At 42.6% G+C, this 25,992-nt stretch overlaps 1 protein-coding gene across 1 annotated transcript in view; it reads left to right on the top strand.

The window, feature by feature from the left end:
- The window catches only part of LOC142582376 (venom metalloproteinase BumaMPs1-like), a 32,668-nt gene extending 6,932 nt beyond the window's left edge, over window positions 1-25,736 (top strand). Inside the window, exons 5-14 of the mRNA XM_075692025.1 lie at window positions 868-922; window positions 9,470-9,597; window positions 9,919-9,993; window positions 10,080-10,210; window positions 11,663-11,712; window positions 16,017-16,125; window positions 21,452-21,616; window positions 22,278-22,416; window positions 23,410-23,517; window positions 25,616-25,736. Coding sequence (XP_075548140.1) covers window positions 868-922; window positions 9,470-9,597; window positions 9,919-9,993; window positions 10,080-10,210; window positions 11,663-11,712; window positions 16,017-16,125; window positions 21,452-21,616; window positions 22,278-22,416; window positions 23,410-23,517; window positions 25,616-25,657 — 1,002 coding nt within the window. The 3' untranslated portion in view covers window positions 25,658-25,736. The remainder of the gene's footprint in view (window positions 1-867; window positions 923-9,469; window positions 9,598-9,918; window positions 9,994-10,079; window positions 10,211-11,662; window positions 11,713-16,016; window positions 16,126-21,451; window positions 21,617-22,277; window positions 22,417-23,409; window positions 23,518-25,615) is intronic.
- Window positions 25,737-25,992: the final 256 nt, after the last annotated feature.

The raw sequence follows: 25,992 nt of genomic DNA, 5'->3' as shown, positions 1-25,992 counted from the left end.
AGAAGAAGAAGAAGAGCAGAATGAAGACATGGAGAACCGTAACTGGCAGTTAAGTGGTATAATTAAAGGCTTGAAGGCTTTTAACGTGGGTTGGAATGTTATATGATACTATTACTACCTGCTCAATTTGGTTACTGACATTTAAAAGCATGTTTACAACGTTGCCGAATGGTCGGATGACGAAGCACAAACACGAAATGCCACAGACGTTATGCTACAGAGTATGACTTTGCTCGTTAGAGATAAACGTTCCAAGCACCGTCAGGCCATTCTTTTTTCCAGTAAGGTACAATCAGCCCTCCTATGATTGCAAGTTCCAGGTTACATCCATAAATTGGTTTATGGGACCAGCAGTCTTGTAGTCGCATTGAAACTTGTCGTACAACATGGTATTAAGGATGTATCAAGGATCAAGGTATGTATATATATCTAAATTAGGCCATCGTTGCCGGGTATCGAACCCACCACCTCAGGCTCAGCAGCACCACTCTGTAGCCATTGAGCCACATTGATAGATTTTTAATAGTTCTTGCGCGCAGTGCAATCCGCAAACGTTAGTCTTCACACACAGGTAACACACTCATCCTACGTGCGTATATATGGAGATCAGTTAAACTGCAGCGCGCATACGGACTCGCACACGTAAAGACGGGTGTAAACAGATGATGACTTGGCGTGGTGATTCGAACTTTTCCGTATCGCTTTCTTAACGCATCCTATGCCATTAAAAAGGTCATGTTTAGCTGTTCTATTTTGCTATTCTGAATATTTGTTGCTGCAGTCGCATATATTTTTCTTGCGGTGTATTGATCTGCTTACCCTGTGTGATAAACTAATTCTAAAGACGAATTTAAATCCCTTCCCTAGCTTCATCTCCCACCAGTCATCAATATCGACGATCGGCAAGATAACCAGTCTCCAGGTCAGGTATTCTTTCTTTCAAACTTCATTGAGCTTGTGTATATTGGGCATGTGGGTTTGCCATAACTAGGATGGTGTTCGTACACCCGAAAATCGTGTTTACGTGGGTTTCAGCTCCATCAGGCGATCGATGAACTCGGACGTTCGGTTAAAAATGAACAGTTATTATTGTACACACATGGAAGCATGAACATATAACAGTGGACGCCGAAGTTTAGGAATTGGCACGTGCGTGAAACGCCGCGAGCTGCCAAAAGTCCTTGCCCATCGCAGCTGTGCTTTGTTGTCACAACATCCGTAGAAACTTTAGTGACCCTTGCTAGAAGTGCAGTCTAAAGCAGACACAAAAAAATTGAACATTTGAAAGCGCCATGAGAAATGTACCCCTTCTGTCCTGTTTTGTAACCATTCCTTTAGTTCTTGTTTTTATTGTGCATTATTTTATTAAAACCACAATAACAAGCACAAAGCTTCGGCGAGACAGAATTATCACTAAAACTGTGTGTTTTTATTGCGTGAAAAGTCTTGGGAGCTGAAGACATCGGGCCTCTCTATACTAAATGAAAGATTATGCGCATTACGTAAACGTGGGGAAGTTTTCCATGGGGAATACAATCAAAACACCATTGTCAATCTGTCAGAGCCCGCGATGAAAATAAATAGCAAGATCGACAGCGGCATCTGTTCGCACTGGCTGTGAAAAAAAAAATATGTGTCTGTGATCACACATGCACTGTGTTCAAAAGTGCCCCTGAGTGTCTTGTCGCCTTAGCAGAAACAACTGCCTTTTTAAAGAAAGTGCGAAGAATTATACGTTGCTAAATTCGCAATACGTTGTACATGTGACGTCGCTGTGAGGGCCACATGCGTGTCCGGACAAGGCGTCATTGTACGAGCGGAGTTTAGGAGGCATACATGTATGCACACATGCAGAGACTCGCCTTTCTTTTGCAGTAATAGATATTTAAATGGCGTAAGGCAGAAAATAAAATTATAATTTGCACTTCTCACGCTCGGTATCCGAAAAACCGATATAGCTCTTGAAGGCAGAGAAGTTCAAAGACACGTAGTGCTTCGTAAGCGCCGCACTTGCGACGTCAACCGCAGTCGATGCCTCGTATTTTCCGTGGGCATCAGGAAATTTTAAGTTCAGGAAAATAACTGTTAAAACCTGCTTACCAAGATTTTGTGCGTCTTGTTTTTCACTTTTTTGGTAAGACTTACTGAATTTTAACACAAAAATGCAATGTGATGAATTATTCTTCGTCCGAAAACAATTTTACAAAACAGGGACGAAGGGATGAGAGGAGCATAACGAGAGATGCTGTTTGTTTTTTTCTCTTTCGCATATGAGCACTCACAGAGTGAGATTTATTATAAAGGAAAAATTGAGCAGTCAGTTTAGACCGCCTCTGTAAAACATGCACTAAAAGCTATTTATAACGTGCTGCAGGCCGTTCCAACTAGCGGTGAGGGAACTAATAAGAAATGGTGTGAATAATGGTAATAATGATTAGAAAAAAATGTCATGCACCTGAAATAATTAGAGAATGCAATGAAAACTTGGGATCATTTTCTGAGCCACGCATCAAGTTCAATTTTTCTCACTCCGAAAAGCTACAATGGCATTCGCCTGCTCATGTGCTGGTTATTTCGGTCACGACACCCTCGTGTGTGACAACACATCTCGTGTTGTCATACGTGACAACGATACTTTCACCTTCGGCCCTTCTTGCGAGCGTGGCAGTTAAAGGAAATATAGCGTAGCATGGGGGGGAGGGGGAATACAGCCGTGTACTGGCGATTTTTTCTAGTTGAATTATTTTGCTTTTCGTGCCAAAGGAACCATTTGATTATGAGGCACCCCGTAGTAAGGGACTTCAAATTAATTTCGATCCCCAGGGGATCTTTAACGTGCCTCCAATTCACGGGACCCGGGCGTTCTTGCATTTCGCCCTCATTGAAGTGCGGCCGGGATTGAATTCCCCGACCTTGCGCTTAGCAGCACAGCACCATAGCCGCTTAGCCACCGCGGCGGGAACTCACTGTTTTTTTAAAAATACTACAGAATATGATACTGAGCAGTTGCACTCTAACCACATTGGGCCGAGGATTGCTCTTTTATTTAGTAAAGCGATTGCATATTCTAGTGTACCATATCGTATGTTTACGTTGCGTTGCTCGAATTAACTTGTGCACCAATTATTGCTCATGTGGGGTTTAACCGACCAATAATAATTGCTTATTTAAACCCTTCCACATGCATGATGTTGCTTCGAAAATTACCTGGCAAACTGCAATACGCTCACTAAATGGTTCACAATGACAAAGGTCCCGCGCTGTTTCCGTCATATAACCGACTATAAGTCCACCTTGACCCACATTGATCCAAAAAGCACTTGAAGTTCTTTAAGTAATACTCATAAGCTCCCACAATCATAGTCCTTTTGAGGCCCGCTACTACTGTCCACCATTGTCCACCGCAGAAATCCTACAGTGCTTTTCGAGAGGTTTATACAGAAATAAAGAAAAATTGCTGGTTCATCCATAATGTTCAACAGCGACGTGACAGCTCGCGCAATAATACGCGCAATAGGTCTTGCGCACGTTCGAACTCGTTTTTTATCTCGGAGAACCTCTGATTGCTCCGGAGAAAGAAGGGGGGTCAGAAAGTAAGTAAAAAATGAAGAAATAGAAAGGAAAACTAAACTCACGAGCCAAACAAAAATAAAAGGACACGCGGCATTCACTGCTAGGGAAAAAGAAGAAGTCGAGGTGCGGACGTCCCTCACATCGGCTCCGTCATTCTTGAATGTTTGTGCAGCCATCTTTACCACCATCACGGATTCAAGCACATCACTGGATTTGTGAAGTCACCGGGAATTGGCGGTCGCCTTTCTTTTAAGGTGGGGCATCTATTTTTCGACTTTTACTGGTCTTTATTGGTGCAAGACCCACGTAGGCCTATTGGTCCCGCCTAGCCGCAATGGTGGAAACGCGCATGGAAGATGAAGACGCTACCGGATTAGAAGAGAATGAGAAAGATCTAGGTTGGCAGATTGTGACAAGCCAAAAACTTCGCTCCACCACAAGGATTGCTGGCGATGGGAAAACATCGCCGCAGAGCCAGCAAGAGCAAGGCAACAGCAGCAAGAACAAGGGACCTACAACCACTATGTTCAAAAACCAGATTGTCAAGGCATCGAGGATGCCCCAATTGCCTGAGGAGCACAGCAAAATCACCATCCGCCCACGAGGAGGTCTCAACTTGAGCAAAGTGAGCACCACAGCGATAGGCGTGGCGATTATTGAAGCATCGGGCCTGACTCCGCAACAAGCCCGAGAGGATGTCGTATGCCCTAACTTCACGCAAAACATCGTGGTGGTTAGTACACCAGATCCCAGTCATGCTGCCAGGTATGTGCGAATCAGGTCAATCATTATATTGGAAACCGAATATGAAGTTAACGCCTACGAGACAGCTCCGCATACCACGTGTAAAGGGGTGATTCGGAGAGTTGACCTCAGAGACAATCAGGCCACGATAACGAAGAACATTGAGCATGACTTTAACCCACTGGCATTGGCAGCCAAACGTATTAAATCGACGGGCTCGGTCATTGTTCTCTTTGATGGGCTCAAGGTACCCAATTATGTCAGATACGGGTCGACCCTTGTAAGGTGCTACCTGTATAGGAAGCAGTTTCATGTCTGCTATGCTTGCGGAAACATTGGACATCGATCAGATGTATGTCCAACACCGGACGTGGTACAGTGCAGAGGATGTGGAACTCAAAACCCGGAGGATAATCGCATGTGTGTGCCTAACTGCAAATTCTGTGGAGGGGACCACCCAACTGGGGACAAGACTTGCCGACAGCGGTACCAAATACCATGCGTGGTGCGAATTCGACGACGATAACGCAACAGATCTGCATCGGGGGAGACATCAGCTCAGCTGCATTGGGATGCCCAAACAGGCACCAGGGGGCGCACGCGCTCAAGGAGCCCCACACTGTCAAGATGCCGCACGCCGTCGAAGGGCAGAAGCCGCTCCAGATCACGTGAAGTGCAGGTGCGCTTCGAAGGAGGAGGGCAGATGCCTGGCGACAAGATGACATCTGGAACAGCCTGGGCCGACAAAGTGAAAGGTACTGTGAGGGCTGCGGAGAGCGGTGTGGGGCTGCTGGTCGGAGATAATGATGCAAGGATACAACAGCTAATTAAAGAAGTAACATATCTCAGGAAGGCAAATGAAGAACTTACTAAGCAGGTTGTAGAACTTCGCAAGAACTCGCAGACTAGCTCCACAAAAGTAGCAATAGCCGAACCGGTGAATTATGACAACAGTCAGGATGAAGAAAACACACCAGATCCAAAGAAGCGGGCAATAATCCCACTAGAAACGACAGTGCGCTCTGCTTTGGAAGGGATGAAGGAGGCGATTAAACAACTTAGAGATGCCATAGATAAAGCTACCTTCAAAGTTGATAAGTTATGGAAATGGAGACTGACGACTGAAAAGAGGCTTACCAAAGTAGAAGCGTAAGGCGAGGACGACGAATACCTACCCTCAGAAGCAGAAAGCGTCAGATCTCTCCCTGGCGCGTCGAGGGATTCTAGGAAGCGTACTCTAGCGGGTAGCAGCAAGGCGGGTTCCATAAGCGATGGCTAGCAGGGGGAGCTTTACCGTGTGGCAATGGAATTGCCGAGGATTTTATCCCAAAAGAGCACCTCTCATGCAGTTAATAAAAACCTCTCCGAACAAACCGAAAAATTATGCTGCAGGAAACCTTGGCGGATGAGATCAGCCTATCCGGATACAAAGCGACATGCAGGGGCAAAGAGCCGGGTAGGGGGCTAGCCACGCTCGTAGATAAGAAAATACCATGCATAGAACACGATTTCCGCCTTGGACTAAACAAATTACAATACTTACTTGTGGAAATAGTTTTGAAAAGGAATAGAAGCAAACCGCAAAGCCTCTTTTGTCTCAATGTTTATAGCAGCCCTAGCGACATGAAACAGAGTTTCAGGGCACTTCTTAATAAGACTATGGCTGCTACTAAGTACGCTCCACTCATTATTGGAGGGGATTTGAACCCCCCACATCAAACCTGGGGATATCGCTGGAATACTAAGAAAGGGGATGAACTCCGGTGCCTAGCTACAGATCTTAATCTCTCCCTCATCACAGACCCAGCTTCTCCCCCTAGGTGTGGTACATCTACATGCAGGGACTCCACCCCAGACCTCACTTTTGTATCAAATTTAGCGAACGCTGGCTGGAATAACTCCAATGTTGACCTGGGTAGGGATCATTACATACTATAAGTACTATTGGAAACACCCAGTAATGAGATAAAGCACTTCAACTACATTGACTGGGATCTTTTTCGGAATGCAAAGAAAAGCAGAGCTGAGACAGAGACAGGACAAAAGAAAACACTCCAAACTTGGACCACTCACCTCAGGGAAGATGTAAAGGCGGCAACGAAGGATATTACCAGAGAAGAGGATATCGAAATCATGGACAGTAGACTGGCGCACTTGATTGAAGCCAAACAATCTGTGTTAAAAAGATGGAAAACACAACGGCTGAACAGGAGACTCAGGAAGTGCATAGCATTGTTGAATAGGGAGATTGAAGAACACTCTATAAATTTACAGAAACAACAATGCGATGAGCTTTCTAATTCCATAGATGGTCGAATCAAACGTGGTGTAAATTGGAACTTACTTAGACATTTGCTTCATGAGACCGACACCAAATATAATAGGAGAACGGTAGTAGCACGACTCGTCCATCGTGAGAGTCAGGACACAACGGAGGAGGACATTCTGGATCGGCTCGCAGCTAAGTATTTATCACTTAAGGATAGCAATGAGAGCACAGACCAGCCTGAATATACAGGGGAAGACTGCGAGCCTATGGATCAAGACTTCACAGAAAGCGAAGTTCGCGCAGCCTTGTACGACCTCAACAGTAGATCCGCTGCCGATCCAGAAGGCATTTCCAATATGCTGTTGAAAAATCTGGACGATGATTCTATGAAATATTTAACAGAGTATTTCAACGAACTCTGGAAAAACAGTGATTATCCGAAGGAATGGAGAATTTCTAACACAATTCTTATTCCCAAACCAGGCAAGTAACTCAATCTAGATAACCTAAGACCAATATCGTTAACATGTCTGGGCAAAACCATGGAGCATGTCATACTTAATGGACTGACTAAGTATGTAGAAAACAGAAATGTTCTTCCGCATAACCTGATCGGTTTCCGTCCTGGACTTTCGACTCAAGATGCAATGCTTTTAATCAAACATCCCCTTATACTCGCTAGCCCGCTACATGCGAGAACTCTCCTAGGCCTAGATGTAGAAAAGGCCTTTGATCGCATCAAGCACAGAGCCATATTGGATATCCTCTCGGAGATGGGATTGGGTAAGCGATTGCACAATATAGTCAAAGCCTTTCTCGGTGGCCGTTCTGCTTGTCTCAGGTTAGGCGAACTACAATCGACAACCCTGGAACTTGGGAATCGTGGGACACTACAAGGGTCTGTCCTATCTCCTATGTTATTTAATTTGGCAATGGCAAAAGTGGCTCGAGGTCTCGCGCAGATTGAGGGTATCCACTTTGCAATATATGCAGATGATGTAACAATCTGGAGTGACCACAGAGACCAAACTATAGGAAAGCATTTATGTGGTGGAAACAATACTTGAGGGTATGGGACTGAACTAGTCTGCTAAAAAATCAGAAATATTGGTACTACGGAGCCGTAAGCGTGGGCGCAAGCCGAACGGATATATCCCAGAGGAAGAACCCCGCATTGACATATACGCCAAGAATGAAGAACCAATCAGGCAAGTGAAGACTATTAGAGTGCTAGGACTTCTCCTGCAAGAAAATGGATCTAATTGCAGGATGATGCAACATATCTCTAACAAATCAGAAGAAATTAGGCTTCTGCGTAGAATTACCAACAGGAATAAGGGGCTAGGGAAAGACAGCGCCATAAGATTTGTACACGCATTCGCCTTTTACCACTTCTCGCACGTGGCAGGCATGCTACAATGGACACAGGCTGATAAGAACAAGCTAAACGCTTTAATCAGACGACTTATAAAGACTGCACTAGGACTTCCCATCAGCACGGCCAATGATAGCTTATCGTGCCTAGGGCTGCATAACACACTAGAAGAGATAGCTGAGGCATAACAGGTGGCCCACCAGGAGACACTAATGGAGACACAACCTGAGAAGGCGCTACTTGAAGAAATTGGCGTATAAATTAACAACCACACCAACTAAGAAGAATTATTAACAAAATTGCAAGAGGGATTACGAGAAACAATAAAGACGACCCCGTTTCCTAGGAACATGCACCCGACACATAACCTCGAGAGACGGAAGGCACGGGCGAAGGCACTCCTTCAAGACATAGATCAACATAAGCAGCAGGCGGTGTTCGTTGACGCTGCCTGGGTTAAAAATAAGGATGCGTATACCTCCGTTGTTGTAGGCACTCAAGGTAACATACGGGATGTCATCACCGTCTATACCAAGGACCCAACAGTAGCAGAACAAGCCTCAATCGCTTTAGCCATCCAGGCTAATCGGTGAACGCATATTTACAGCCACTCTGGAACAGCCATACGCAACTTTACTAACGGATATGTGACACCGATAGCAACAAGATTACTGGAGAAGGTCAACAGTGAGAGGATTGAAATCCGCTGGTTTCCTGCACATCTGGGGGAGGTGGACGGAGCTCGGAGAAACCTAAATGAGGTGGCAGATGAAGCAACACGACGACTTCCTAGCCGTGCTCTTCAAGACCGAGCAACTTACACTTCACCCGGGGAACACAGGGATCGATTATTAACATAAACGAAATCACGAAGCACTATTATTTAAGCAGAAGGGAATACCCATTGCCACACGGTAAGCATTGCAGAGCACAAGCGGTCACATTACGTTTGCCACACACAAGAACATACCCAAATCCAGATTTTATTAACAGGATCTATCCAGAGAGGGAAACTCAAACTATTGTAATAAGTGCAATGGCATCATTACTCTTGACCACATGTTTTCGCAGTGCGCTGCGGTCTTCACAGATTGTGACAAGGAACAAGACTGGTGGCGGCAAATGCTACACAGTGAATCACTCTCTGACCAATTACGGGCAGTCCAGAAGGCCCGCGATGTGGCTGAAGGGCTCGGCCTGCCAGTCCCAACGTGGTAGCGGCCCGCGTCAACCTAGGATTGACCTTCAGGACCCAATAAAGTTATTCATACCACACCATCCTGCTATATTCAGGCGTTTACAAAAGAATAACACGAAGAAATTTAAAAAGAGCGATAAGATAAATGGAGAGAAATAGGCTGCACACAGTTTCCTGATGGCACAGATCTTTAATAGGTATGACAGGAGAAAATATTTAGTGTGTCACAAATCGCAACTACACGGCTCACACCATTTCTTTCAAAGATATCGTGTGTGCACACGTCGCTCAACTCCAATTATTTGCGCAGGTCTCCGAAAACGACGGAAGAAAATTCTGCATCCGGAAATTCACGTCGTTGTAGATTGCGCTTTTGCTCAAGAATTTAAATTTAGTGAAATGGCCGTAACGCTATACATATCGGTTTTCGTAAACGCAGTGAGTAATGCCTTGCGTGGTATCAATTTATCTCGAATGTGAAATCGATTCTTTGCAACTTGCACCGACACTGGATTCATTTTCTTAAGTGAATGCTTCATTGCGCTTAAGCGGTGTCGGTGGTCATTTAAATTAATTGTGCATGCATTTGTTTACTTTGTGCCACGCACGAAGCGGAATTTTCTGCTTTTGCCTGAACGTGCGTGTGTCTGTGTGCATGTGGGCGCGTGCGCGCACGCGCGCTTCTGCATTGATAAGATATATAGGAAACCAAGTTGTCAACATTTTTTTTGCGTACCCCACTTCATGCTTTCCTCACAGGTGAACCTTCGCTTCAACAGCATCCGCAGACCTAGAATCAGGCTAAGAGTGGTGGGAATCACAATGTCCAAAACGGTACAAACCATCACCACTGCAAAACTGCCTATTCTTTTCTCGATGTATTGGCCTTGATAAACTATGCGTCGATCTTGTTTCTTCAGAAGGAGCCGTATCTTGTGCCAGGAACCGAGGATGACCAAATACTGGACGTCGAGACGCTAACAAAGTTTAACGAACATTATAAAAATACAGTTCAATTCAAAAACTCTGACCTGCTCTTTCTGATGACAGGGTGAGTGCATGGCACTGCGATTGCAGGGAGTGTACGTCACTACAGGTACTAAATAGGAACTACCGTGTCTAAAACACACATGTACTTCACATGTTCCACATGTTTAGTCATCGCATATAATTAAACAAGGATGTTTGACAACCGGTATGTTATCACGTGAACTTAAATGATGATAACGTAGAATTGGACATACGGGTTGCGGGTGTGCAGGCTTACTCAATAAGACAGGCAGTGTGCATCCTCTCTCTGATGCCAAAATTTCGACCAGATGACTTGTCTTCAGTGCAGCAGTGGTGAGTGCTATGGTTTCTATGGACTTCCTTCCAGCAGCGCAAGACATAGTGAGAGTGCAAAGAAAACGAGGGATGACCTGGGAGTGGGTGACATCAGCCATGCATCTTCTTACTGATGAGCTTGTTAAAGAGCTCCTACGAAGCAGATGCAAGTACGTTCGGCTAATATTAAATAAAACGAGGAATGAGTCTTATAACAGTTGCATTAGCAAAGCCCACATCCAGAATTCTGGGACTTACAGGACGCACAGAATTCTGGGGCACACAAAAGAATAAGTTAAAAAAATTAAGCGGAGGCATCTGAAAGCTTACGAATCGGTTAAAAAAACAGTAAGGGAAAGAATGCAGTATGTGTACAAGATATCGTGGCCGAGTTGGAAGCTGGTGGGAGGGAAGGATTATGTGGAGTAGACAAAAAAGTCAACACGCTTGCTATTTCATGATTTTTATTCCCCAATATACGTTTCACGCTTCTGCATGCGTGTTCTTACCCCGTAAGTATGAGTGCTCCAAGCTGTGCTATTTGGTATATGTTCAACCTGGCGCACAGCGCAAACGAACGGACTACTGATAGACACTGATGTTCATGTGATTTGTCCAGCCGTCAGTTCTATTCGCCATGTTGAACCCTGCAGCTCTTTACCGGTCATCCAGTGTTCCATATAAGTCGAAGGTACACAATATCCGCTTGAGGAACACTTTCACTGACGTCTCCTTCAAGAAGGTGCATCCGAATGACCCCCTGTCATCTGCGTAACCGTTTCCACCATCCTTCTAGACCAAGACCTTCCTCGACACTCTCGGTCCGTTTCCCTCGAAGATGAAAGCCTGTATAACCGCGCCAATGGCCAAGGTTACGTTGATGAAGGTTCTCTCGACGAAAAATTTGTACCGGACAGTTGCTGCATTTGTCTCGTTCTCCTTTGAATTTCTTTACTTCAGATCTCCATCCGTCAAACACACCTTGTCCTAACTCCTTGCTTACAATCACAGCAGCTTCATAATCAAATCTGAATATGTGGTGACTTAGAGTAAATAAATCTCATTACAAAATAAATGCACAAAATTTAGCATTTTCTAACCTGAATGTGTGCACGACAGTCGGCAGGCACTTAAGTGTTTAGTGGCTAGTTAGTGCTAATATTTGCTTATCTTTCAGACTGGACATGGTTTTTATTGAAAAAAACGTCACTGAGACCTTGGTTGCCGGTGCGTCTCTTTCAAATTATTTCTCTTTACGCGGCAGATCTGCAATCTGAAGAAATGATACATGCCATCAGTTCAGACGCCTACTTATCAGAGCGCATATAAGGGATGACGCATTCTTTTCATTTTGGGCTCATTTCGATTTTTTCGTACATACATATTTATTTATTTTATTTATTTATTGTACATACTTTCAAGGCCGGCAGGCACAACAGAAAGGAGTGGTAGAGTACATTATTTCCAGAACGAGAGAAAAATAAAAAAATGATGAAGGAACTATAAGGCACTTTGAACAGCAAGCTTGAAATTGGTGCTGTCACAAATGGTGACTAAGGAGGCGGGAAGGCGGCTCCATGCAGTGGCGGTTCTTGGTAAGAATGAAGAATGGTATAAATTAGTGCGGCAAGATGGCACTTCAACTTTGTGTTGATGATCGATGCGAGATGAGATGTAACTGGGTCTGGTGAAGAGATTTTCTTTCAGGAAAGGATTGAGGTAGTATATTTTATGAAAAAGACAAAGGCGAGAATGCTTGCGACGTAGTGAAAGGTCAGGTAGATCTAACGTTTTTTTCATGGATGTTGCGCTAGAATGACGTGAATAATTAGAGAGGATAAAGCGCGCTCCACGGTTCTGAATGCTTTCAAGTGAATTAATGAGATTGGAATGAGCAGGGTTCCATATGGCACACGCATATTCTAATTTTGGACGGACGAGCGTTTTGAACATGGTAAGCTTTAGTGAGGTCGGAGCAGATGCAAAGTTACGTCTTAGATAACCTAATGTTCTGTTAGCATTGTTAGTGATATATTCAACATGCATGTTCCACGAAAGATTGCTAGTAATATGCAGGCCAAGATACTTATAAGAGTTAACAACCGACAGGACAGTACCATTAATAGAATAGGGGGGCGGATCAGAAGGGGTAGAGCGGCAGGAGACACGCATATGTTTGCATTTATTTGTGTTAAGCTGCATTTGCCATTTGTTACACCAATTTGATACACTAACCAGATCATCTTGAAGCTTACTGGAATCATTAAGGTTAGTTATTTTGTGGTAGATGACGCAGTCGTCCGCGAACAGCCTAATGATTGAGTTAGAGATACAGTCAGGAAGGTCATTAATATAGATACGGATCCTTGCGGTACATCGGAGGTAACTGAACAAGCTCTAGAGGTATAATCATTAGCGGTTACATACTGGGTCCTGTTAGAGAGAAAATCCTTAATCCATGCAAATACGTTTGGGTCAATATTAAGAAGAGAAAGTTTGAAAATAAGTAAATCATGAGAAACAGAATCAAAAGCTCGCGAGAAGTCCAGAAATACACAGTCAGTATCAAGTTGCTGATCTACATTAATAAACAAGTCATTGGTAAAAGACAAGAGTTGGGTTTCGCAGGAAAAGAATTTTCTAAATCCATGTTGTGCGTTCTTAAAGAAAGAATTCATCTCGAGGAAATTAATGAGGTGTGAATAAATTATGTGCTCTAATATTTTACTTGGAATGCATGTCAATGAAATTGGTCGATAATTATTGGAGGAATGAGTGTCACCTGATTTATGGACCGGAACCACCTTTCCCACCTTCCAGTCTTTGGGCAGGGTAGATAGCTGTAGGGACTGGTCAAAAATCTTTGATAAAATAACGCTTGAAAAAACTTCAGTACACTTTAGCATTTTTGAATTAATGAAGTCGGGACCACAGGATGAAGAAATTTTTTTATTTCTGATAAGTTTGCCGATGCCAATCCAGTCAAGCGAGATAGGATCCATAGGCGGAAAACTTGGGGACGATAAGAATGGAAAATTTGGCTGTACTGATCGCTGAAAAAATGACGAGAAGGTATTATTCAGAATTCCGCAGCACTCGTGAGTTGGAACTGGCACGTCTGATTGGATTAATTGAAGAACATTCTTTTTAGTACCTGCAACAATAGACCAAAACTTCCGTGGGTTAGAAACCAGAAACGAGGGCAGAGTATTATTTAGGAATGTGTTTTTGGCACTGGCTATTGCCGAACAATATTCACTGGCAATGCGGTGATAGCGAGACCAATGATCAGGATGATTTGTAGCTTTAGCGCGGCGAAACACCCGTTTTTTTTTTTGTTGTTGTTGTTGCGCAGGCGCTTTAGTGCATTATTAAACCATGGTGATCGGGGGTTAGAAGGCACTCTTCTTTTAGGTATGTAGCGGTCAATTATCGATAGAAGTTTGTTCTTATAGAGAGACCAGTTTTCATCAACTGTTCGTTGCGAAAAGTTCATTAAGTAGTTCGTAATGAAAGACTCAAATTCGGCTGTTATTGACGAGGCATCAGCTCTGTTGTAATCTAGTATAATCTTTGAGCTTTTTTTAGTAGTAACATGCGCGTTAAGAGTGAAATGGATTATTACATGGTCGCTTATACCTTGTAGGAACGTTAGAGGTGAAACCAAGTTGGGGGCTGTGGTAAGAATGAGATCCAGGATAATGGCAGAAGTCAGTGTAGTGCGCGTGGGGTAGTGCACAAGTTGAATAAGGTTAAAATCGTGGCACAGGTCCAAAAATTCTAAAAATTGAGGACAACTCTGTTTCACAACTACGTCATCCTTCGACCACACAACATTGGGAAAATTCAAGTCCCCTAGTATAAACAAGGGTGATGTGGGGTATCTAACAATGAGGTTATTAATCAATCATGAAGTTCATGGCAAAACGAAATAGGGGCAGCGGGTGGTCTATAACAGGCACAGAAAATAAACTCGCGATTGGAAATGACAACCCGTACACACACAAGTTCTAATGACGATGTAATCGGAATGATGTGAGAAACAAGAGCATCTTTGACACCGATAAGAACTCCCCCTCCTGATCGAATGTCGCGGTCATATCGGTATAAACTATAAGTGTTTTCGCAATCCAGTATTTCACTGCTGCTTATTTTTGCTGACAGCCACGTTTCCGTAATGATAACAATGTCAGCAGAACAGGAATCATTGGCTGATGATAAAGCTATGCGTTTGTTGAGTACACTTCGTGCATTAGTGAATAGTATTGATAGGCTTTTGACGTTTTGGTGTACGGCAGATAGCTATGAAGAATCATTCACCTGGGCGGCAGCGGACTCAGGTACGGCGGCTGGCACGTGTGAAGGGGGATACATTTCACAGATGCTATCGGTGGCTGCGCAGTAAACGTATGTTTTTTTTCTTAATGATTAGTTTATTATAACGAAGTGTAAAATTACATACGTACATACATACATACATACATACATACATACATACACACACACATACACACATACACACACATACATACATACATACATACATACATACATACATACATACATACATACATACATACATACATACATACATACATACATACATACATACATACATACATACATACATACATACATACATACATACATACATACATACATACATACATACATACATACATACATACATACATACATACATACATACATGTGAGCGTGTGTACATGCCTACCGGCCACTACAAGAGTTTTCAGAACGCTAAATTCACGAAAAAGGTAAATTACTTCGCTTAAAAGGAAACAAAAAATTGTTTCCCATTAAGACTCTTCGAAATTAAAGGGGAAAACTGTGCTTTCACATGATAGCTTTAAGTGGGAACCTTGAGGTTGTAAGAGCTACTTATATGTCAAGGTTCAGCGAACTTTATGCATTTATCTATGCAGGTAAAGCACGATAACGTACTTAGAGTATGCAGAAACATTAATCTTTCACAATGTGTACGACTTGTTACCAAAGGGGTTAGGTTCAGACCAGACAGGTTCCAGGAAGGTAAAGGTCCCGGTCATATCTACGAAATATAAAAAGTACAGCTTTCTCCTGCGTGGACTTAATTTTGGTAATGTCAATTTTGCGAAAAGTGCTCTAAACTGTAGGCACATGTTCAATGATTGGGCTGAATAATGTTTCATATGTTACCAGTTTAGTTTCTTGAGGAACCACGCGAACAGTAGCTAAGATTTTTATTGATTTATTCCATATTCATTCAATATGCTTGCCCCATAACAAATTATGAGTGAAGAGAAATCTAACTTACTTATAGTCGAATACTTTTAGTTGTAAGAAATTCTAGAAAATATATGTGAAAATAGGAGGACTTAAACATCTAGTTTAAAACGTAGAGACAGCTTCAAATCGAGTTTTCCACGAGTTTCACTGCGTCACCTCTGCAGCACACAATCTTGGTCTTAGTAGTCCTTACTGAAATGAAGGGTAATAATTTGTGAACCAAAACAGATGCTCTCTTCAATTAGGAGTGGCCCGTACCGGCGGGATATGCCAGGAAGACAAAGTAGCTATGGCAGAAGACCGGCCGAGAGCCTATTACGGCGTTTACACATTTGCTCACGAAGTGGGGCACAGGTAAGTGCAGGCGCCCAAGGAATAAAAGCATACAAGCATGCAAATATTTTAGTCCATACGCACTGAATGTGCTTTAGCAATTTCTGCTGAATTGTGAAGCGAAATTCAATGTAAAAGTGATGTATTAGCCATGCATTCAATATAGGTAAATGTTAAGCTTTCTTTCTTTCGTTTTTTTGCAAGAGCGCTCTGCAGTAATAAGCATGTATAACCTAATTTTATTGTTGTATTAATAGCGCTTAAAATACTTAGAAAGCTTTTAAAATGCATAAAAATTGCTGTATATATGTGTTGATATACTTGAACTAAATAGAGTTAAACAGACTCTACCGACCTGCCTCGCCCTGACTTTCTAGTGAGAGCCCCCCCCCCCCCAAAAAAAAAGAATTGTAGTGCTAAAGGGAGAGAAAAAGTGATGAGAAAGTTTGAAGTAGCACGCAAACAATAAGAAATAAATAACGGAACGTCAACAGTTGCGAAGTTCACATACAGATTTTCAACAAGTAAAAAAAAAGGCCGTAGTTTGCATCCAGTTATATCTTATACATTTGCACTTATATTTGTTTTCGCGGGTTTCTGTCTGTACTCCTGTAGATCAAGAGCATGTATTAGGAAGTGTGAATGGTCGTCAGTGCGGCTGAAGGGTTTGCCTAGCTGAGTTCACGGCCGTCTGCGCACGTGCGATTCTGGAACTACGAGGATAGAACCGTTAAGAAATCGTTCTATAGTGAGTTACCAATCGCAATCAGAAAAACACTTCTATCGCGGATAAATGAAAGCAGTTTTTAGGCATGTAGGGGCCTCTGGTCTGTACTTGTCGGCGGTAAGGTAGCCTCGGCGCCTATGGGTTTGATTATCTGACTGAGCGATGTCGAATGCTCGGTTGTTCGAATCCCTCTATAAGGGTTTTTTTTTTACGATGGCGAGCTTGAAATTCGCCTACTCCGGTGCACAACACCTTCAGGCTTGGAGTGACAGCTGTCCCCGGCAAAAGATGCCGAGAGCGAGTGGGGCTATACTAATACAGGTACATCCAAATTAGGAAGGCCTACTGGGCTTCTACAAGACACTCCCTCAGCAGAACAAGAATTGGCCTCCTTTGTGCAGTATTCGGCCACTCCATCCCAAATGACTTATAGCCCAGTCACGCGAGCATGCCAAAGGTCCTTTGAAGTTAAGGAGCATTGAGCTTTCAAAGGCACATTAGTTCAAGGGATATATGTCCGTGCTACACGGTCTCCCTGGAAGCTCCGTTTAAGCTTTCAACAGAAACTGCAACGTATCCTTAGCGCTGCCATCGCCTCAAAAGTAATAAAAAAATATGGCCGAAATGCGTCTTACAATAACTATATGTCATATATTTTACAGCAATATTTATTTTTCCTAAATTAATCAAACTATGGCGTTTTACGTGTCAAAACCACTTTCTGATTATGAGGCACGCCGCAGTGGGGGACTCCGGAAATTTGGACCACCTGAGGTTCTTTAACGTGCACCTAAATCTAAGTACCACGGGTGTTTTCGCATTTCGCCCCCATCGAAATGCAGCCGCCGTGGCCAGGATTCGATCCCGCGACCTTGTGCTCAGCATCCTAACACCATAGCCACTGAGCAACCACGGCGGGTATTTCTTTTCCTAATACATAGAAACATCATAACAAAATGCATGCGTAGTAAAGGCGTGCATTTTGCCAAATACAGATGTATTTATTGCAATGATGGCCACCATATGTACGGCTTCGTACACCGCATATTGGCGTCGATTATTCGTTGTTGCCCTTTAGTGTACTCGCCTTGCTTTTTTTTTTTTCAAAGCAACGATTGTGAAGATGAGCTACGACACAAACGTGACGAGGGAAGAAGACGTGCAGAAAAATGCCGAGAAGACTGGAACGCCTAGCAGCCGCAAACCAATTAATTCCAATAACCAATAATAACCAATACCAATAACCAACAACTCAATTACCCAAAGGCACTCAGTCCCCAGCAGCTGTGGAGCACCTTACCAAGGCGGCGCTAACACCTGTAACGCAGCAGAGGGCACTAAGAAATCCTGGGTCCGGACAGGCCGCCAATAGGAACTGACCCTTGCACAGTTTAACACCCACACTCTCTCGAGTGAAGTTAGCTTAACAGAACTCATTGACGAACTATCAGACATTGTCTGGCATATTATCGGCCTTAGTGAGATTAGGAGAACTGGTGAGGCATATACATTGCTGAATGAATAACGGACATGTCCTCTGCTATAGAGGTCTCCCACATAAGAAGCAATACGGGGTAGGATTCCTAATCCTTAAGTACATAGCGGGCAACATTGACCAACTTGCAGCGTTAATGAGAGGGTAGCTGTAGTCGTCATCAAACTTAATTTGAGGTATAGATTAAAGGTAGTAAAATCCTAAGTTCCAACATCCAGTCACGATGACGATGAAGTAGATCAGTTTTATGTAGATGTTGAATTAACGATAAAAGAAATGCAAACTCAGTATACTGTAGTAATGGGCAACTTCAGTGCAAAAGTGTGGAAAAAGCAGGCTCGTGAACAAGCAATTGGCAACTACGGCGTCGATTCTAGAAACGCTAGAGAAGAGATGCTGCTAGAATTCGCAGAAAGGAATAAGCTTCGAATAATGAACACCTTTTTCGGGAAGCGTATCAACAGAAAGGGGACCTGGAAAAGCCCTAATGGTGAAACAAGAAATGAAATTAACTTCATGCGTTCTGCTGATGCCAGCATAGTGCAGGATGTAGAAGTGATAGGTAGGGTAAAGTGCAGTGATCATAACTTAGCGGGGGCTACGATTCACCTCAATTTGAAGAGAGAAAGAGCAAGATTGCCCAAGAAGAAACAGCTCCACCTAGAGGCAGCAAGGGCAGAAGCAGTCAACTTCACGCTGGTACCTGCGAACAAATATGCAGCCTTAGAACAGAGAGATGATGACGACATAGAGATAATGAATAAAATAAACGATAAATAGGCTGGCTTCAGAGGCAGCAATTGAAGTGGGAGGCAAGGCACCAAGGCAAATAGTAGGCAAGCTCTCCCAAGTAACAAAGGACCTAATAAAGGAATGACGAATAATGAAAATGTCGAACTCAAGAGATAACATAGAATTCACGGTACCTTCAAAACTTATCAAGAAAGCGAAAATAAGTGATCTTCGAAACTATAACGTTACAAAGACTGAACAAGCCGTAAAAAATGGACGAAGCCTGAAATCAATGAGAAAGAATGTTGGCATAGGACAAACCAAGATGTATGCACTGAAAGATAAGCAGGGTAATATCATCAGCAGTCTCGAAGATGTAGTAAAAGAAGCGGAAGAATTCTATTCTGACATGTACACTACCTAGAGGAGTCAGAATACCTCCATTATAAACATTAAATAATAGGATATAGAAATTCCTCCTATAACAAGCGATGAGGTCAGAAGTACCTTGCGTCACATGAAACGAGGAGGTGTGGCTCGAGATGATGGAATAACAGTCGATTTAATGAAAGATGGAGGCGACATAATGCTTGCAAAACTGGCGGCTCATTATGCGAAGTGTCTATCGACTGCAAGGGTACCAGAAAACTGGAACAATCCAGACATTACACTTATCCACAGAAAGGGAGACGTTAAAGAATTGAAAAATTATAGGCCTACTAGCTTACTCCCAGTATTATATAAAATATTACCAAAATAACCTCAAATAGAATAAGGGCAACACTGGACTTTAGTGAACAAAGGGAACAGGCTGGCTTCACGAAGAAATACTCTGCAATGGATCCCATGCATGTCATCAATCAGATTATCAAGAAATTCGCAGAGTACAATAAGCCTCTCTATATGGCTTTTATGGATTACGACAAGGCATTTGATTCAGTAGAGATACCAGCAGTTATAGAGGCATTACGTAACCAAGGAGTGAGTGAAAAGAAAGGAAGGTGTACAATAAGTGTTTTTTACCAGTGTTGATATATGGGGCAGAGACTTGGAGACTGACAAAGAAGCTTGAGAACAAGTTAAGGACCGCGCAAAGAGCGATGGAACGAAGATAGCTAGGCATAACGTTAAAGGGACACTAAAGTGAAAAATGATTTCTTCTGCTTCAGTAAAGCACCGTCCTACAACACCAAAAACACTACTCTTACAACGATAAGACGTTTGGTAAGCCAGAAAAAGCGCAAGAACTAAATAGGGGTGGCGACGCCTACTTATTTCCCGCACCTGGGGGCTGTGACGTCTTGGATTTTGATGGCACCCTCTAGGGCCTACTAACTGTATATAGTGGTACAGATTGACTACATTGTATTCTAAAGGAACCAAAAATTAAACATGGCAAGTTTCGGGAACCTTTATTCAGCCAACGCGGCCCAAATGCGAAAACATACTTTGGAATCCCTGACGTCACGCTGACGTACCGGCGCTGGGGTTTCGGCGCGAAATTTAAATACTGATACTTGGACCTTCACTTTCTCATCTACTAATCAAACTATTTTTTTCAAATGACTGCCTGCAGGGTTCTCAAACAACGCTTCATTAGTGTAAACTGATTTATTGTTTCGCTTTAGTGCCCCTTTAAGAGACAGAAAGATAGCTGTTTGTATCAGAGAGCAAACGGGTATAGACGATATCCTAATTGACATCAAGAGAAAAAGATGGATCTGGACAGGTCATGTAATGCGCCGGTTAGATAACTGTTGGACCATTAGGGTTACAGATGGATACCAAGACAAAGGAAACGCAGTCGAGGACGGCAGAAAACGACGTGGAGCGATGAAATTAGGAAATTCGCCGGCGCTAGTTGGAATCGGTTGGCGCAGGACAGGGGTGATAGGAGATCGCAGGAAAAGGACGTGTCCTGCAGTGGAGGACGGCCTGGATAAACTGGATTATTATTTTTATTATATTTATTATTATTATTATTATTATTATTATTATTATTATTATTATTATTATTATTATTATTATTATTATTATTATTATTATTATTATTATTATTATTATTATTATTATTATTATTATTATTATTATTATTATTATTATTATTATTATTATTATTATTAAAAATATTGACATATGTAGAGGAACATGCATGCATTGAGTGTCCATATTTTGATAGCTTCTGGTGATTCGAAAAATATTTCAGCTTTAACCCCACTTGCTACATTTCACCCCATATCGTAATGCCAGCCGACGAATGGCTTTGCGTGGGATGGCAGCTCCTCGGATACCTGTATTGTCCAAGAAACCGTTGTCCTATATATTAGACAAATATTCCTATAAAAGGGTCTCGAATATTTTCCATTCGCACTTCTTTTTTTGCCCTCTTACAGTCTCGGCTGTGCACACGACGGAGAGCCTGCACTAAACCTACCAGGTCACATAAGTTCAGAGAAGTGTCCTGCTAGCGACGGCTACATAATGAGCTACACAATGGAAGACGAAAAACAGTACCTATTTTCTGAGTGTTGCCAGGAGAACATCCGAAATCTAGTGAGGTAATTGCATGATGAGACTTCATATTCTTGGGTAGTAATTTGTGCTGCTATGAAAGACGTGTTGAGGAGAAGAGGAAGATGATGTGCCGCTGGAATCTATCAATGGTATAGTTCTGCCCTGTGCTATAGAGCTACGCATTCTCCCTCTGTATGTAGCCCCTGTAAATAATAATCCCTGCAATATTTGGTGGTGGTGCAGAGACAATATGGACGTTAGGTCAGGTGGTGGTAGTTGCACATGGGTTTAGCCCGACAGTCGAGATGGGGGCTTGCTCAGCCTGAGCATCTCATACTCGTCTGCTTACCATAGGTTCAAAGCTAAGACAATACATGATTGTTTAAACGTGAATATGAATGGTTGCCCTAACGTAACGTACATATTAAACGAACAAGATATCTATAGTACCCATTGATCTATTCCACAGGCGCCAGCACAAAGCGCTGCAGAGCGTCCGAGAGCTAATTAAACATTTCCCTCCGTTCTCAGCCACGCTCAACATATATATATATATATATATATATATATATATTATTTTGTTTTCTTTCTAAAGGAAATGATCAGGGACAAAAGAAAAGCACATGAAAGCGTAACATACCAAACCAAGGTTTGAATTGACTGCTGAGGACAACCTCTCCCTTAATATTTTCCTTTGTGTTTCAGGCAGCAACGCTGGCATTGTTTGAGTGAAGCGAATCTCAAAAAGCTCACAACTAACAAAGACCTCCCTGGTATGCGAACGACAAAAGAACATTTCTGTAGTCGAATATTCTTATTCGACTATACTGCGTTCTACGACAAGGTAAACTTAAGGTTCTCATAAAGCATAGCTGCCGTAAACATCCTTTCTTCAGTTATATAGTATGACGACGACACCCCCATATACATATTATGAAGATGCTCTATTTATACACGTTAGATAACTATACACACACACGCACGCACACACACACACACACACACACACACACACACATATATATATATATATATATATATATATATATATATATATATATATATATATATATATATATATATATATATATATATATATATATATATATATATATATATATATATCGGCGTCAGACTGTACGTGCACAAAACGAATCGAAAAATCTACGAGAAATTAAGAAGAGCCTGATTTGCGCTTTATCAATCATGTAACCATGCTAGATTAACAGTGATTAGGACGACAGATGCAAGGTTCATTCTGGGACTGACGACGCCGATCACTTCGCACGTCCACTTTAGGTTTTACGGTGCATAATGAGCCAGGAATCAATCAGTCAGCGCAAAGATGAGCGTCCTGTTAGCCAGAATTCGTAAATTCGGAGTCCGTGCATATCGCACGAGCCAAAAGTTCCGCAAATAGAAAAAGCTGGACGTTAGCTTAATTCGTTATTCGTTTGGCTATTGGCTAATTATTCTGACTGGTTGTTTTTAATATCCAGGTCTTTTAGTGACAGGTAACCTGACTCAAATATTATTTATCTGGCATGCTTTGTTTTCAAACATTCTCAAAAGCCTAATACAAACAGCATCTATGCGGCTGATTGCCCATGACTTGTTTTAATAATTTAGATAATTCGTGTATTTTATTGCTCGTTAGTGTCTCTGTGGTATTTATAATATGTATTTATTGTATCGGGTTATGAACTATTCTTGTGGTCAAAAGAAAAAATCTGAATTTGTTTTTGTTTTTGGATGAACGCCAGCTTGGGCGTTAAAATGACATACATGCGCTCTGTCCCCATCTACTCATTAATCTTGTGTGGATTTTTTTTTTCAGAATTACGGCGTCAAAGACTGCAAAGTTCGGTGTCGAAATAAGACTGTCCTGTACACTGTTGGCGCTATTGACGGTACGCCTTGCGAAGAGAACACAGGACCGAAAAAGGTATCTTAGGGAAATCGTGTTACATGTTGCGGAACTGCTGGGCAGTTATGGTATGGTGCATAAGGTGATCGAACAATCGCGTTAAATGGACAGACGTATCAACTGTAGTGCGCTTGGAAATCTAGCAGAAATAGTATGGAGTAGACATGTGTCGGTCACAGTAATCGCAAAGCGTATAACTTCACAAATCTTCTGAACCCTCTCTCTTCTCGCGTCGTAGTACTCGACAATAAAGACTTATGCACACTTGATACTCTTTAATGTCACCATATACCGCACTAGATTATTCTCGCATACGCACTTAATCGCGACTCCCAGAGCCATCTGTCGGCACAGCCCGCGCAAGCTGCGGGTTTCTGTCAAGTTTGTGCAAGCTAACGTCGAAGCCACGACGGCTGAGCAGTGGCGGCAAGAATGCGAATCGGCACGCGAAGGCGAATAAGCGCGACGCACTTGATTTTGCCAACAACAGCAGTGGTGCGGGTTTGTCTCCCTTCGTGCTTGCAGTACTTGCCCCGGAAATGTGTACAATTTCGCGGGCCTGTGTCGACCCTCCGTGTTTTCGTGGCTACTGTGCCACTGAGCGGCAGGCTTGGGTGGACAAATGCATGGGCGACAGAACCTGGCAGCCCGTACTTCAGTACACAACACGCCTACGCAACCGCGTTGCCTGGCCATTCTTTCATTGGCTCCCGCGAGCGGCGCTGCTCAGCAGCGTCCGAAGCGCCGCCTAGCGCAGGTTGGGAAGTTTACGGCCGTTCGTTCCGCCAGTAACCGCACTTCCCTGCAAAATATGGCTGCCTGCAAACAAGCGTTCCAAACATCGGTTTACACACTGTTCCTTTAGCCATATATAGTTTCCTACTAGAATTACTATAGAGGGAACGCTGGCTACTTTGAGCAACGGTTAGTTTCTAAGATTTGTCCTGTCTGTTCAGAGCTTCTCCAGGCGTGAAGACAGGGACAGAAACGCACGCCTATTAGCTACAACGGTAACAGCACCATCCGGCGAACAATGACTACAAGAAATTGTGCGTGCTCCCTAAAAACGTCCACGTGCAACAGTATACGCGCACGACGGACTATACTGCGTTCCATGCATAGCAGTCGATGCTGTGGAAGCTACGCAAGAAATTTGCTCAAGAAAGGTTATCACTCCGCGAGGTCCGGCTGTGATTCGCTGCGCGCCAAGCAGCGTTCGCTCGCGCGAGCATGCACGTGACGTTACTCGCGATGGGTTGTAAATAAAAATCCCGAAAAGAACAACCAAAATAAAAATGATATAAAACAGCGCATTAGCCGCCGTATACTACAGTGTGTTTGTTTCTAAGGATTAAAAACTTGTTTTATTCAGTACTGATTTACCTGCAGAAGATGTTTCAAACAAGTACTCAGTAAAATTACTAACTTAATATGAACGAATTAAACAGTGTTAACTAATGACAAATAACTGTTATTAAATGTATTTGCTAAATAATAATATTACCTATTTAATAATACTAATTCAGTTAGCACTAGTACTACGTAAGTGTACTAACTTACATCTGTTGCAATGCAAGAGAACTCCTCAGATCCGATAACATGCTAACCGCATCTCCTACAGATAACTATAATTTAAGGGTTATCATTTATAGGCTATGAGCAATTAGCTCCCAGTTGATCTAATTTCATAATCACCTTTACTTGACGAGACTTGCATCTAGCAAAAAAATATTTTTTGCATTTCACTGTGGAACCTATTGCCATTAGTTGTAAACAAACTGTAAGACATCATACAAATTTAAAGATTATCCTAAATATATCTCAAGACTGTGTTCCGAAGCTGCGGAATATTGAGCTTTTTCTATGATCTCGCGCTGCGTTAGTATTTATGATAGCGTGTACGCTGCATACTAACAAATGCATATTGTCATCGCTGCCTTGCGCTGCTACTTTTGGAGGAACAACTTCAGCAGAGCAGAAAATTTTTTTAAAAGTTATTTCTCTTCTTACTACGGCTGTGTTTCAGTTACTGGAACACTAACTGCACTTGCGCTCATATAAGCTGCGCACAAGATATTTTTCAATCAAATGTGTGTTCTTCTCTCTCTCATATCAGCATTGCATCCTCGGGAAATGCGTTGAACTCCAGAAACAATAACCAATGATCTACAAGCTGCCTGGTTATCATAACCTGTTCACCGGAGCATGTTAAATAAAACCGGTGATTTGTTCTAAACGTAACATCATTGTCTAAATAACTTTGAAACTTAAGTAGCTTACAAACAGCATATCTAAAGTGTCTCAAACGGTAAGCGCTGTACCCTGGAGCACGAACAGCTAAATAAAGCCAGACAGGCTGTTCTCAGCATTGTCCTCCCCTAGATAAGCGAGCGAAAAACAGAACATCATATTACACTTGCGCATACCTTGCCGTTACTGCAATCTTGTTTTCATTTACTAGGCATCTGCGGCAAATGCAATCAGCTTTCTTGT

This window comes from Dermacentor variabilis, chromosome 5 (genome assembly GCF_050947875.1).
Source record: "Dermacentor variabilis isolate Ectoservices chromosome 5, ASM5094787v1, whole genome shotgun sequence".
Classification (NCBI taxonomy): domain Eukaryota; kingdom Metazoa; phylum Arthropoda; class Arachnida; order Ixodida; family Ixodidae; genus Dermacentor; species Dermacentor variabilis.
The sequence above is the reverse complement of the archived record's forward strand: the minus strand, read 5'-3'. Positions and strand labels throughout refer to the sequence as shown.